Here is a 14,358-nt window from a genome sequence, read left to right as displayed (position 1 = left end):
TTATGGTGATGATGACAGTGATCATGATTATGATGAGAATGAATACAATACCACCGACCACACATTACAAAGCATTTCAGGGAGAGCATCAATAAGGGACTGCTTTGCTAACTCACATTTTGGGTAAGCAAACTTGTAGACAATTGAAGTAACAAGTAACAATGAACAAATTTTTCGTTACACAATTTTATTTACGAAAAGCATATGTGCAATCATTGAGTATTCTTAATTCTTTTCAGTTTTAATGCGTAATATTCATTTTGAATTTCCAGCAACTTAATTTGCAATTTGAGCTTTTTTCTTTTAAGGGACTTAATGTCGTCCTCAGTGGCTGCGCCCTGTGCAAACCCAGTGTCTTGTGAGGCAGAAGGCTCATCTGGAGGACACAGGGAGATGTCCTGAGATGATACAGGAGAAGATGCATTTGATGGACCGGCTCCAGCATTATCCACACTACATTCACATGCAGAAAATATTAAACAGTGCAACATGTTTATTCAATACTATGTGGTGATTGAAATACTATCAATTTATTAAAAAGGCAAACACATTATTACATGCATAATTTTCTTCTTACCGTCTTTGAAACTCCTTCAATTTGAGAAGTGCAGGGTCTGGGGCATCTGGAATGCCACAAATAGAGGGATTGGCCGTTCCAAGTATCTCCTCTACTATTTCGCCAATCTCAGACAGAGGTTTACATGGAGGGCCCCCACCTGTTTGACAAGAACTCAGCTGCTGACCACATGGAGACAATCATTTAATATAAAATTTAATAAGCTAAAATAAAATGTACCAGTGGCTCGCATGCTTTCTTTATATGCTGCAATTTCCTTGCGTGTTGTTGCCAACACATTGTACCACCTTTTCTCACAATCCTCTGCTGAACGTCTTGTCTGAGGAAATGCTGCATTTACTGTCAATACAATCTGTTGCCATGCAGGGTTTTTTTTGTCCTTGCTTGTTAAAGTCAGACTTGAATTTTCTCTTATCATGTCCTTCCATTTATGGACTGAATGCACTAGAAGATTTTCTTCCTTGGACCAGTTTGGTTTTCTTTTTGCATCCATTTTTTTAAACAGTTTGCAACTTTGGTCTTTTACATACAGCTGTGAGTGCAATTTAGAATGATGTGATTCATCAGCTTAATTACTTATAGCATCACATTTGTCCATTTAATTAGTGTGTTGAAAATGAAAATTGTGTGAAATAAATGCATGTACTTATTTGTAATCTTTTTGCACAAAGCAAAAACTAATTTTTTAAATAAATTTACATATTGAAATAATTGTAATGTCTTATTTAAATAATGAATGAATTGTGTCATGCTGCTGTGACTTCACCCTTGCAGGCTCACTATTGGCTTATTCAGTGGTTGAGGGTGGCCATTTTGGGTTGACATCATTGTAGTCCTTAGTTTGCAGCACTTAAGTGCCACTTCAGTCAGCACTTAAGAATCAGTCTTATACTTTACTGAAAGTTGCTTTTAGCTTATTTATAAAAGTGTCCTACTCTTAGAGAAGTCCTACTCTTTACTAAGAATTTTTTGACACTTAAGTCAAAGCTTAAAGGGGGGGTGAAATGCTCATTTTCACTCAATCTCATGTTAATCTTGAGTACCTATAGAGTAGTATTGCATCCTTCATATCTCCAAAAAGTCTTTAGTTTTATTATATTTATAAAAGAAAGATAGGCTGTACCGAGTCTTTCCGGAAAAAAACGAGCGTCTGGAGGCGGGCCGTGTGGGCGAAGCCAGAGCCATAGAGAGAATCCGTCGATCTGGGCTTTGTTTATAAAACATTCATCGTCGAAATGCAGGGAACAAACAGTCTACACAACTCGTTTTTGCCCCGGAAAAACAATCTGCATCCACTGTTCCTAACGCTGGGTTCTTTGGGAAGCTGAACATGGTAAGCTTTCCCTCACATCCAAAAACACACTTTGGAGACACTATGCAGCGCTGCCGATGAATGATTTCCCAACATGACATCATGACTTTGCGTAAACATACACGCCACTTTCAAGTCAAGTGGCGTGTTATTTATACGCATTTTGAGCTATCCGCGTGTATGTCCACGCCGTTAAACATCAGAGTGATTCCGCGTGTATGTGTACGCCGTTAAATGTCCGAGCGAAACGGAGCAAAATGTATATCTACATCTGGGGAGCAATATTTTTTTTCCTAGGATGGTAGGGGAACACTCATAAATGGTATTAACCCCAGTGATGGGTAGGTTTAGGGACGCGGTTGGGGTAGGTCATATTAATTATATATAGTAATGTAACGTAAGTCAACGGCGTTGATAAACACGCTAAAAAGCGATTATGCGTGTTGATAACACGGCAAAAATGGAAATACGAATTGGCGTGTCATACATACGCCATTTCATGAGATCAGTCTGGATTTCCTGTTGAAGCGCGTTGATGTGCGCGGTCTCGCTCTCCTCTGGTCGACGTGTGCGCGGGCGAGCTTTTCCGGGAGAAATGCTCATATAAGGAGTTCCACTCTGGTCTACGTCATTAGACCCACAGTCGGAAAAAAACCAGCCGAAACTTATACCAACCCGGAAGTAAGATTTTCGGCACAGAAATTCTCCGTTATTCGTCCAAAATATTTTTTCAAAACTTTGGCCATGTTAAGCATGAGAATCCATCTCTTTAACACTGTGAACAACTCTGAATACATGAAACACCATTGTACCTCCCCTTTAAGACTATTCTTAAGAGCAATTCTTATAAAGTGAAGTGCCTTAAGAGCAAAAGCACTTAAGCACTTAGAAGTGTCCTGAAACATGCAATGTTGTTGTCTATCATGCAAAAGCTCATCTTCACCAACATCTACAGATGCTTCACCACTTTCTGCATGTGTATCACTCACCTTCCCTAAAACCTCATCTTGTTCCCTACAAAACTCATTTAGCCAAGTTCATCTTTTGAGTCTTCGGGACTTGAGAGGTGAACTAATCATTTCTCTTTCTGGTACTGACAGCATAGCCTTTATGGGACTGACGGGAAGAACAAGAGCTGCAGTTTTAGAGATGCTCTCACCCAGTCGTCTAGCCATCACAATTTGACCCTTGTCAAACTCGCTCTTTACACATACTAATTTTTCACAATTCTAATCAATACTTTCTGGACAAAATGTTCACTTCCTGACAAATATATCCCACCCACTAATAGGTGGCATGGAGAAAAGATAATCAGTGTTATTCACTTCACCTGTCAGTGGTCATATTGTTATGCCTGATTGGTGTACATAGTGGTGCATCATGTGGTAAACTTGACTTTAATGATTTGCCATTTGTATGTTTATGCACTTTTACCAATTTCACTTCGTGTTAGTCGATCTGTCTCCTCAGCATCACTGTCATCACTTGGATTAGAATCGGTTAAGTCTAGGCTTTCTAACAAAAAACAAACAATTTGAGTCTTTAGTATAGCAAATGTTAGGAGCAAATAAAATTATCACATAATGACCACTCTGAAAACTATTACTTTGGTAAAGATATATTGTCTGTATGTACCTTAGCCTATACACTTGATAACCTTTACAATAAAATATACTACAAACCATACACTAAACAAAAATCTCATTTTAAATTTAATAGACTTACCTTCAATGTCAATTTCTTCTAGTGTTTTGCCTTGAAGACTTCTAAGAGAACCTTTCTCCATGGCAAGTAGAAGTTTAGAAATTTTGGCCAGCTGGGTTGTAGCCTCTGGAAGCCTGTAATATTCTCTGTGAACACGTATATCATGGCCCAAGAAATCTGCAACTTGATCCAACTCATGGTTTTTTAAGTTCAGGACCTGTGATAAAGTTGCAACATGCTTTCGCAACAAGGTTGACTGGAGGAGCTCAGGGTTCTGAGCACCACACTCATCTGCCTAAATCCTCAGACAATCTTGTCCTCGATATGAAGTCAAACAGCTGGGTCTTGCAAAAAGAAATGTATTGTCTTGTGGAACTCCACACTCTTGTCTTTTGCTTATGAGAAGTGTTAAAGCATCGACCATGTCTGGCGATAGCAAAACTGCAACTTTACGTCCCTTTTTACCCCTAATTTCTACTCAACTAAAATGTGAACAAAGTTTCTGCTCAAACGCTGTAAGGCCAACAGCATCATCTTTGTGAAGAGGAGCCGTGTCCCTCTCTAGGAAACTTTTTAAGTGCATCCTTGCAACTTCTCCTCCACGCCTTCTATTGAACAGAATAATTTTGGCAAGAGTCGATCTGCACAGTTCTCCATAGACTTTTGTTGATGCAGTCTTCTTCAAGTTGTCAGAAGCTAAATCAGCGACTGTTTCAAGGTGTTGATGAAGACGCTGAGCATCTTCAGTATACGGGAGGGTGGATGGTTTATTAAAATGTCCTTCATGTAAAGTGGTTAACCCTCTGAGGTCTGAGCTGTTTTCTGGGCCCTGGAGGTGTTCTGACATGCTCTGACATTTCTGGTTATTTCTGTTACTTGTGACATTTTCATGGCTAAAGTCTAATTACACTGTATTCAGCACAAACTCTGCTACAATAATATATCAGCAGCATGTATGTAAAAGTTTGTAGTTTTGAGATAATGACATTTATGCGTGGTTTGTGAAAATACAAAAAAAATTCTCACTGAAATGAGGCCATGAAACCCATACTGATTATTTCTTCACAAGACTTTTGAAAATTGTATCACGTAGCCTAGAATATTTGCTCTAAAACTATGTGAAAATCATCCTGACTGCTCATTCAGAGAAGACTACAGCTGTGTCCCAATGTGAAGTCTGCATCCTCCGAAGGCCGTATTTGAAGGCCGAATGTGCCACAGCGGCGCGACGAAACGTCACAGTGGAGCGACGAAGGATGTCCCAATTCAAAGGCTGCACACTTCGGAGGTCGCATTTGAAGGCCGATTGCGTCACCGCAGCACGATGAAGACTGTCCCAATTCAATACCGCATCCTCCGAAGGCCGTATTCGAAGGCCGGTTGCGTCATCGCGGCGCGACAAAGGCTAAAGCGACGCCAAATGCACCCTTCGTTTCCCCGTGAAAGGAAGGATACATAAATGGACACTTAGCGGACTATCCTACCCCATAAGTCATCGCGCAGCGGTGACGACAGCAATTTTTATAAAAAAAATACGGCCGAGAGTTCGCTGGTGGACGGCAAATTCACATTTAAATGTAAGCATTATGTTTTCATTTACTCAAATAGCTAGTGAAACCTGAGTTAAAAGCCACAAGTTTTTCTTTCTTATAAACTTCATCTTAACTCCTTCACCATTGCGTGGCTTCATTTGTCAGGTGGTCTGAGGCAAAACTTGTGCTAATATTAGTTTAATAATTGTTTCAGGGAGCAACGAGCAGACAGCTCAATTTTTTAAACTGCAATTAAAAAATAAACTAAATAAATTAAATTAAGTTTTATTGTAATATTTGCAGTAGTCTGTCTAACTTGTGTAAATAAGAAATATCACTCACCCTATAAAGCCCACAACAATAAGAAAAGCAGTAGATAAGGCAATGGGGTTTCACTTTTATGTGTTTTTGTAGTGCTGTTATGCAAGCTATGTCTACAAAGGTTTTAACCAAATTTGAGTATTCATGAATATGATTTCTGAATATGAATATGATTTTAAAAATACAAAGTAAGTAAGTTGAGATCTCATCTTTGCTGAAATTTATTGTGCTGTTGTTATTAACAAGCCATGGTTAATTTGCTCTGCCTTAGGATTGCAAGTGTCCTGGGACAGGTGAGGGTGTGAGTGGGAAACCCACTGCTGAAACTAGGCCCTGGTTTGTCCTCATGGATGAGATGTTGGGACAGAGGCATTGCACCCTCATTGCCTCAATCCCTGAGGACATACCAGGGCCGAGTTCAGCAGTGTGTGACCTAGAAGAGGAGGAGCCAGCAGCACCAGCATCAGCATCAGCATCAGCACCAACAGCACCAGCAACAGCACCAGCACCAGCACCACAATGAAGGCGAGACAGAAAGGACGAGTTTTTGGACTTAGAGAAGACATGGGACTGCAGAGGCGAGGAGAGCACTGGAGAGAATGGACAGGCTGTTTTCTCTTCTTGAAAGAATGATTGATAAATATATATATATAATATATTCTTGTTTAACTTTTTTTTCACTTATTTTTTTAAAAGGAAAAAAAAAATTTTATGCAACTTTAAATGTGTAAATAAAAGAGAATTCATTGCTCTGGACATTGATTATTTCTGTAATGACATTCATAATTTCTACATGAAACAAATTCTTCTATAACGTTTTTCCCCCAACTATTTACAACATACGTTAAACATCAAAATCAACATAAACATTTAAATTTACAGTACATAAAATAAGAAAATGATGTAGACTTTTATTCAGCTGAGTGGGAGACCCTGGTGTGCTGCTGGACCGGGATGGGCTCCACAGACCCTGGTAAGGCCTCCTGCTGGTGGGACATCATCTGGGATGCTCTCCAGAGTGTTCGACTGCATATTTTCACTATCCACTAAGTTGTCTACCAACAGGTTTGCAGGGCTGACTCATGGAATAAATATTGAGATACTTTATTACACTGAAGTACTTTTAATAACCACTAATACCGCATTGGGGAAAAACTACTAGTCATATATTTCAAACCTTTGTTAAGCAAAATTATCTTGCATACTCTAATGTACTTAAGGCATCAAGAGTAAAAGTAAAGGAATTCTGCAGGAAAAAAACCTTGTCAGGGTTTTTATGATGGTTTTGCATTTATATTACTGCATATGTTGCATATTACTTCTGAATATTTTCAAGGTTGATACATTTTTAAACTATATACTTTTGTGTAGTTTATGTTACAAGTTAATGTTACAATCAATTAATCAGTTCCAACGAACTCTTTGATTATTAATTTATTCTAAGGAAAATGTATTGTTCATGGTCACTGAAAAATAATTAATCCTTATGTACAGCAATTAGCATGTAGCAAGATCAAAATCGTAAAAGGGACTTTGTATGCAAACAGAGGATCAGAAACCAAATTCATAATTGTGCACAAGTTTTATTAACTAAATCACAAACATAACTAACACTAAACAAACATAAATACATTCATACATCCATACATACATGCATAGGTAAAGGGGTGAGTTATGTGGAACCGGAAACAGGAAATAGAACTATGGAATACGATCTATTTCAGTATGGAAAGAAATGAAAAAAACCATCAGCTTATTTCATAGCAATCTCATCAAAGAATACTTGCATGGCAGTTGCAATCGTGGAAAATTCTTTGAGTGGATGAAGATTGGATTCGTTGATGGGTCTATGGCCTTGAAGAAAAGCATGGTGGCTTTGAGCACATGGCTGTTGTGAGTCGAAGCCTGCTGTCCTGGCTTGAAGACCAGGAGTGGATCGTTGAGTCAGTGATGGTAAAGTTGCAGTTGTTTTCTAGATTGAAGAAAAGTCTGACTCCCTTTTTGGAGTATGAAAGCATGGCAGGCATTGCTCAGGCCTGTTTGGGCCCAGGGAGCTGGGCACAAGTGGGGGGGGGAAGGGGTCCAGCCCCTCCCCCAGTAACAGCAGAAGCTGCCTTGTTGTCGGATGAGAAGCGTTGAGAAGAGAGCGCGGTCACTGTGGTCAGTCTCTAATAAAGCCTGAGAATGGCCACCCCTCTCTGGGTTTGCTGTACCAATGAGAAGGGTGGACTGTCTGGCGGGAGTTTCTTCTGTCACCAGGATTTACAAGCCTTTGTCTTAAGCGTGCTCACTCGGACTGGCATGCTGGATTGGTGTTTAATGACACTACTAAGGAAGATTCTTAGTAATTCTAATGTGTTGCACAGCTATTGGCATATCATGTACACAATCATTTCGATCTTCAAAGTACCAATTTATCGAGACCAAACATGGTTACATAGACAGTTGGTCCTGTAATAACTACATAGTATCAAATAGATCATAGTATCAACAGAATTATTAAAAGACAAAACACACAACAGTAAATCATTCTCAAAATGTTCTGGAATGCCTGTTCATTTCATGTCAGTCAGTTCATCAATAAATGAATTCAGGAGAGTTTGTTCTGATATCTGTGGCAGAGTTAGTTACTTGTTAGCATTCCTGAGAGTCATAAAACATCCTATCTGATCGCGGCCATGGCAACCAGGCCCCTTTCGCCCCGCCTGGGGGGTTGGGACCCTGCTCTCGGATGGAAGTTTTAAAGATTTGTGTGTGCCTATGGCAAATAATTGTGTCTGATTTGTCTCAGTCACTACACTCTCAAGGAGAGAAAACAGTCTGTCCATTCTCTCCCTGCTCTCTTGTGCTCTCCTCTCCTCCGTTTCCCTCTGAAACCTCATGTCCTCCCTCATTAGCTCAATGAGCTCGTCATGGCCTCTTTTTCTGGCTGCTGAGGCTGCCGGTGCTGCTGGGGCTGCCGGGGCTGCCGGTGCTGCTGGGGCTGCCGGTGCTGCCGAACTTGGCCCTGGTTTGTCCTCAGGGAGGGAGGCAATTAGGACAGGGGGGTTGTTGGAAGGCCTCTGTCCCAAAAACTCATCCATGAGGACAAACCACGGCCAAGTTTCAGCAGTGGATTTCCCGCTCACCCCCTCATCTGTCCCAGGACACTTGCAATTCTAAGGCAGAGCAAATACACCATACGTGTTGTTAACAGCAAGAACACCACAATACATTTCAGCAAAGATGTGTCAATTAACTTGCTTACCTTGTATTTTTTTTTTAAGTTGTCCCATTTTCTTTTGGCCTGCAAGGGAGTGACCTTCCCCAGCAGGTCCATTTTCTCCAGAATTTTCCTAAAAAAGGAGAAAAATGAAAGACTTATGAAAAATATTAAGACAGGATTGCAATCTTAACATTAGAAAAATCACACAGCAGTTCATACATACAAAATACTCCAGAAATTATATTACTGGATCCTCAAGTTTGCTTAAAACGTTTGTAGACAAAAAACTACATAAAACAATTAAGTGAAAGACTATTGCCTTAACTAGTTGTTGTCTCATTGCTGTGGGCTTTGTATAGGGTGAGGGCTAATTTTTGCATACAAGAGGCAGCTAGTGGAAATATTACAAATGGTTAATGACTTTATGACTTTTACCTCCAAGCCACAGTGGCCGAGTTTTTGGCCCCTGTAAATAAATAATCATTTTCGGCCCTTAATTTAATGAATTGAGCCGTCTGCTCCTTGGTCCCTGAAACAAAAAGAATTACAACAGGTTTTGCCTCAGACCACCTGATAAATGAAGCTGCAGTTTTTTTAGTTTAAGTTTTGATTTTTTAAGAAACACCCCTGGGTTTTCTTACTTAATATTTTGTCTTGTTTCTAGTTCAAACATCTGAAAATTCTTAAATCAAGAAGCATTTAGCCTACTAGACAAGTAAAACATTTCTTGTTTTGGGGGAAAATAACTTAAAATTAGGTGAGTTATTGCTTAAAACAATAAAATAATCTGCTAATAGGTTAAGCAAAATAATCTTAAATCAAACTGAAAACAAGATAATTTTTCTTACCCCATTTGGCAGATTATTTTGCTTATTTTAAGCAAAAACTCACTATTTTTACACAAAACAATACAATAACGCTTGTCTAGTAAATGCTTCTTAATATATATATTTTTTTATATTTATACTAGAAACAAAACCAAGCAAGAAAAGCATTTTGTTAATATTAAACTTAGTATTTGCTTCATTTAACTCAGTTGATTGTTTTCACACAGGGGGTTCAGTGCTTGGTCCATATTCATGTTTTTAACACTTGTTTCGCTAGCTATTTTAATAAATTAAAACACAATACTTACATTTATATGTGAATTCCTCGGCCACCACACTACCGACACCCGCCATTTTTTTGGAATAAACTTGCGTCGTCACCGGCGGGCTATGAATTCTGGGGAAGGGTAGGCCGCGAAGTGTCCATTTTTGTATCCTTCGTTTGTCAGAGAAATGAAGTGCGCATTTGGCGACGCATTTGAATGACATACCAAACTGGGGCAGCCAATCGGCCTTCCTAGCGTGCAGAGTTTGAATTGGGACAGCCTTCTTAGCACTGCTGTGACGCAATCTGCCTTCGAATGCGGCCTTCGAAGCGTGCAGTGTTTGAATTGGGACAGTCTTCGTCGCGCCGCTGTGACGCAATCGGCCTTCAAACGCGGCCAATCGGCCTTCAAATACGGCCTTCGAAGGATGCAGCCTTCACTTTGGGACACAGCTTATATATATATATATATATATATACTAATATATACGTAATATATATCACATTGGTTTGGGTTTTGTTTGTATTCATGTCTTTTATTTTGAAATTCCTGAATTCTGGTTACTATCCTAACCTAATCCTAAGTCTGGTGACTTCCTTGCCCTCATGTGATCTAAGGTGTGTTCGACATCGGCTGCGGCTGGATGCAACCAATCGGCGAGAGTAGCCGCGTGCAGGCGGGGAGGAGCTGCAAACGGAGATATGAAGCCGGACACGTTGTGGCTCCCGTAGTTTGCTGCAATTACGTCAGTCATGGCAGATCACGTGGCGTTTGCTTACTTGATCGCAGACGAGCTGGAAGCAATAGAAAATCCATTATTTTTGCAATACATTGAGCACGATGAGCAACGAAGGTGAGTAAAGGTTAAATGTAAAAAGTATATTTTTAAACAAATTATAGACACATTATCAATTTAAAGTTACTAGATCTATACCTAGAATCTGAAAATTATATGTTGAATAAAAGTACTGTATCGAAAGTATAAAGTCTTTGCAATGTATTACTGATGTAATGGGTAGTTTTTGTAATCAATAGCTCTTGTTGCTTGGTTTAAATAGAGAGAATGACTAATTCTGACAAATAAATAATTGAGTTTTACTCAAATTTTAACACTTCTGTATAGACTAATTATTTAATTAAAATCCCTATTCAACATAAAACACTGATAATAAATGTTTGACTAATGTTACATGTGTGTTCAGGTAGGCTACATGTACTGTATATAGTGAGTACAATTCCTCTTGTTCTTATATAGAATGGTTCCAAAAATAGACAGTTTTGTGGAGGATGTTGTCCCTCTCTACAGTCCCTCAGAATTTAGAAGTCATTCCAGGTTTTCCAAAGAACAAGTGGAGGTTTGTACTGGACTGGTTAATATAAAATTCATTGAACTATTACAAGTGTTAGCATGTTGTCTTGATAACCTATTTTTCTACCTTTGCAGGATGTCATCACTACCCTTGGTCCTGTGTATATGAATTTACAACAGACCAAACTGCCACTCACGAACAGTGTTCTTGCCTGCCTTTGGACATTGGTGAATCAGGAGTCATATCGTGGGGTGGCAGATAGATTTAACATGTCAAAATCCACTCTTGCCAAGCATCTCCATGAGTTTTGTTACAATATTAACACATACATGGCCCACCACATATCCTGGCCCAGAGGTCAAAGGCTGGAGATGTCAAAGTTAGGATTTGACACAGCAGGTTTCCCCAACACTGTATGTGCAGTAGATGGGTGTCACATTCCTATAATGAGACCCCACTGTGATAATCCCCTAACATACATGAATAGGAAACAGTTTTATTCTGTAAATTTAACTGGGTTTTGTGACAGTCAGCGGCGCTTCTGTCACATTAGTGTGGGTCACCCTGGGAGTTGGCATGATGCCAGAGCATTTCGCTTCACAGAAGTTTGTCGTGTTCTTGAAGAAGATCCTCATTCACTTGTTCCACAGGGAATGCACATAATTGGGGATTCTGCCTACCCTTTGTTGCCTCAACTTATGAGGCCTTATAGAGACAATGGCCACTTGTCTGCTAGGCAAAGATATTTTAACAGAAAGCTCAATGCAGCTCGTGTGGTCATTGAGCATGCATTTGGCATTCTAAAATCTAAGTTTAGGAGGCTCCATTACCTGCAAATGAGAAGCATTTCTAATATCAGCTCAGCAGTCTCAGCCTGCTGCATTTTGCATAATCTTTGTTTAGAGCCCAGTGATCAAGTTGTTGTGGTAGATAATGGTGTTGATGATGAACCATACCCCCAGCAACCCCACAACACTAATGCATGTCATTATAGAGACCAGATTTGTGGCCAGATCTAACTTGTATGTGTATACTTAACATACAAAACAAAAGATGAAAAGTAAAGATTTGAATGTTCAGAAATATTCAACAAATGATAAAACAAACAAACAGATTTTGTGTTGAAATAAAGAAATTTGTTTTATTGAACAAAATTAGTTTGTCATTAGAAATTGTTATTTGGAAAAAAAAAAAAAAAAATAGGACATTTTGGGGAAAGGTGTAAGTCAAAAGAGATAACATCTTTAGATTATAATTTTATTGGGGTTCATGTGGGTTCTGTAATAGATGCATAATTTGCTCTTGCCTTTTCCCCATTTTTTTTAGCTCCTCCACAATTGTTCCCAAGCTGGTCACCATCTTTTTTTCGAAGGACCTTCTCCGCCTCTCCTTAAGTCGCCGCCATCTCTCCAGATCTGGCCTTACCAGGGACTCAAGCACAGCAGTCCTTCTCTCTGCATGCTCTTCATAAGCATCCAGGAATTGTAAGGGTTGTGGTCGTCTTTGCCTTCTTGTGATGTTTGCATTTTGTATGGTAGCAGTTCCTGGCTATTCATCCATACTAGCACCTACCGGCTGGTCTTGAAGAGAAGACGTTGTGGGCCTGCTTGTGGAAGAGGTCTCTTCCAAACCCAGAGGTGTGGAGTGAATGGTGCCAGGTGGTGCAGTACCGATCCCCGATGACCCAAATAACTCATCCATTAGCTGGTGGGGGTGGATGTAAAATGAAAATGACCAATGTTTCAGTCTTGTAACACATGACAATGTTATTTCAGAAACAAAGTAAAGCAGTCTTCAACTTACTGTATAGTACTCCCAGGTGATCTTCCCTTCCCCAGTTGCACGGCGCCTGTCTTTCACTCTTTTATAAGTATTTAACATGTTTGCTAGTTTTTTTCAAATTTTCTCACTTGACAAGTTGTAGCCCTTTTGTGAGAATAAGTTTTGTATTTTTTTAATAGAATGCCATTTTGTTCCGAAAATAAAGGTGCTGATGAGTTTTTGTAAGGTCCAGTAGAAATAGTGTCATTGTATGTGTTATTTCTGTAAAATGGAGTGGATAAGGAGAGAAATAGATTAACAAAGAAAATTATGTAATTTAACAACAGTATTACCATTTATCTTCCTTACAGTATTTGATGCAATACCTTGAGATTCATGCCTGTCTGACTGGAAGGAAGGGGATGAAGGTTGAATGGATGCTGAATGGATGCTGAAGGGTTTCCACGCACTGCACCAGGTTGCAGAGTGGCAGGTGGTGGGTCCTTGACAGTGGAGGTAAGTAGTACAGGGGGCCTAGTGGTAGTAATGGGGCACTGGCTGGTGGATGGTGGAGGTGGTACAGGGGGCCTAGTGGTAGTAATGGGGCACTGGCTGGTGGATGGTGGTTTCACAAAACTGAGGTTTAGGGGTGCCGGCGACCTAGTGGAGGTAGTGGGACATGGAATAGGAGGTTGGAGGAGCTTTGCAGCACAAGCTGGGCCACTGAGTAGAGCTGTTTGGAGAGAAGATTGTAGATGTGGTCAGTGTCACTCAATAATTATTTCCTGTATATTCTTGTTCATTAAGTAAATGTGTACCTTTTGTTTCAACAGCTGATACTTTCTCCATGACAGAGGAAAGGAACATTTGATCTGGGGGAATAAATGATAAATAAAACACTTGCACAAATCATTGGTGACTTGTACAGTTTCACAGTCATGGGGTTTACTTACCATTTTGCATCCTTTCAGCGATGTCCTTGGAAACCGTTAGCATGACAACATTGCCTTTGCTGTCTAACACATTAATGGTTACGTTGTCCATTTTGTTGTGTGTTACACAGGGTAATGCAGGTTCTTTATATATCCTAAGGAACCATGGGACCATAGCCAACACCTGTTCCATTCATTATATCTAATAGTTAGCAACAATTGCAATTACCATTTTAAGTCCACTTTCAGTTTTGGCTCAACATTTGTATCAGTGATTTCCATTGTTTTCATGATTTAGTGATTAAGTAACTTTATGTATTAACCATGGTATTAACACACTTTTAAGATGTGTGTATAAGTGGTGTTTTGGAAGGGTGTCTTCCAAAACAAGATAACATATTGGATATATACTTAAGCAGTATGACATGGGTGTTTCTGCTAATACAAAATGATAAAAGTAACCTATAAAAAAATTCCCTGGTGGGTATGTGTTTTTTAAGAAGGTTTCAGCAACAAGATTTACAGTACCCTCCAGCTGAGCTCTTTTTAACATGTTAAACCTAACACCATTCATTTTCATATACAGAAAAGCACAATTCTGTTGGATTTAT

At 39.5% G+C, this 14,358-nt stretch overlaps 2 protein-coding genes across 2 annotated transcripts in view; one reads left to right on the top strand and one right to left on the bottom strand.

The window, feature by feature from the left end:
• The window catches only part of LOC307157335 (uncharacterized protein), a 625,157-nt gene that overhangs the window by 546,804 nt on the left and 63,995 nt on the right, over window positions 1-14,358 (bottom strand). The window lies entirely within an intron of this gene.
• LOC307157000 (uncharacterized protein) lies at window positions 11,001-12,073 on the top strand (the record flags this gene model as incomplete). The annotated part of the gene is made up of 2 exons (XM_079868728.1): window positions 11,001-11,099; window positions 11,189-12,073. The coding sequence occupies 2 exons, from the start codon at window positions 11,001-11,003 to the stop codon at window positions 12,071-12,073; spliced, it is 984 nt and encodes a 327-aa protein (XP_079724854.1).

This window comes from Squalius cephalus (assembly GCF_949319135.1).
Source record: "Squalius cephalus genome assembly, chromosome: 4".
NCBI classification, from domain to species: domain Eukaryota; kingdom Metazoa; phylum Chordata; class Actinopteri; order Cypriniformes; family Leuciscidae; genus Squalius; species Squalius cephalus.
This window is presented reverse-complemented; position numbering and strand designations above follow the sequence as displayed.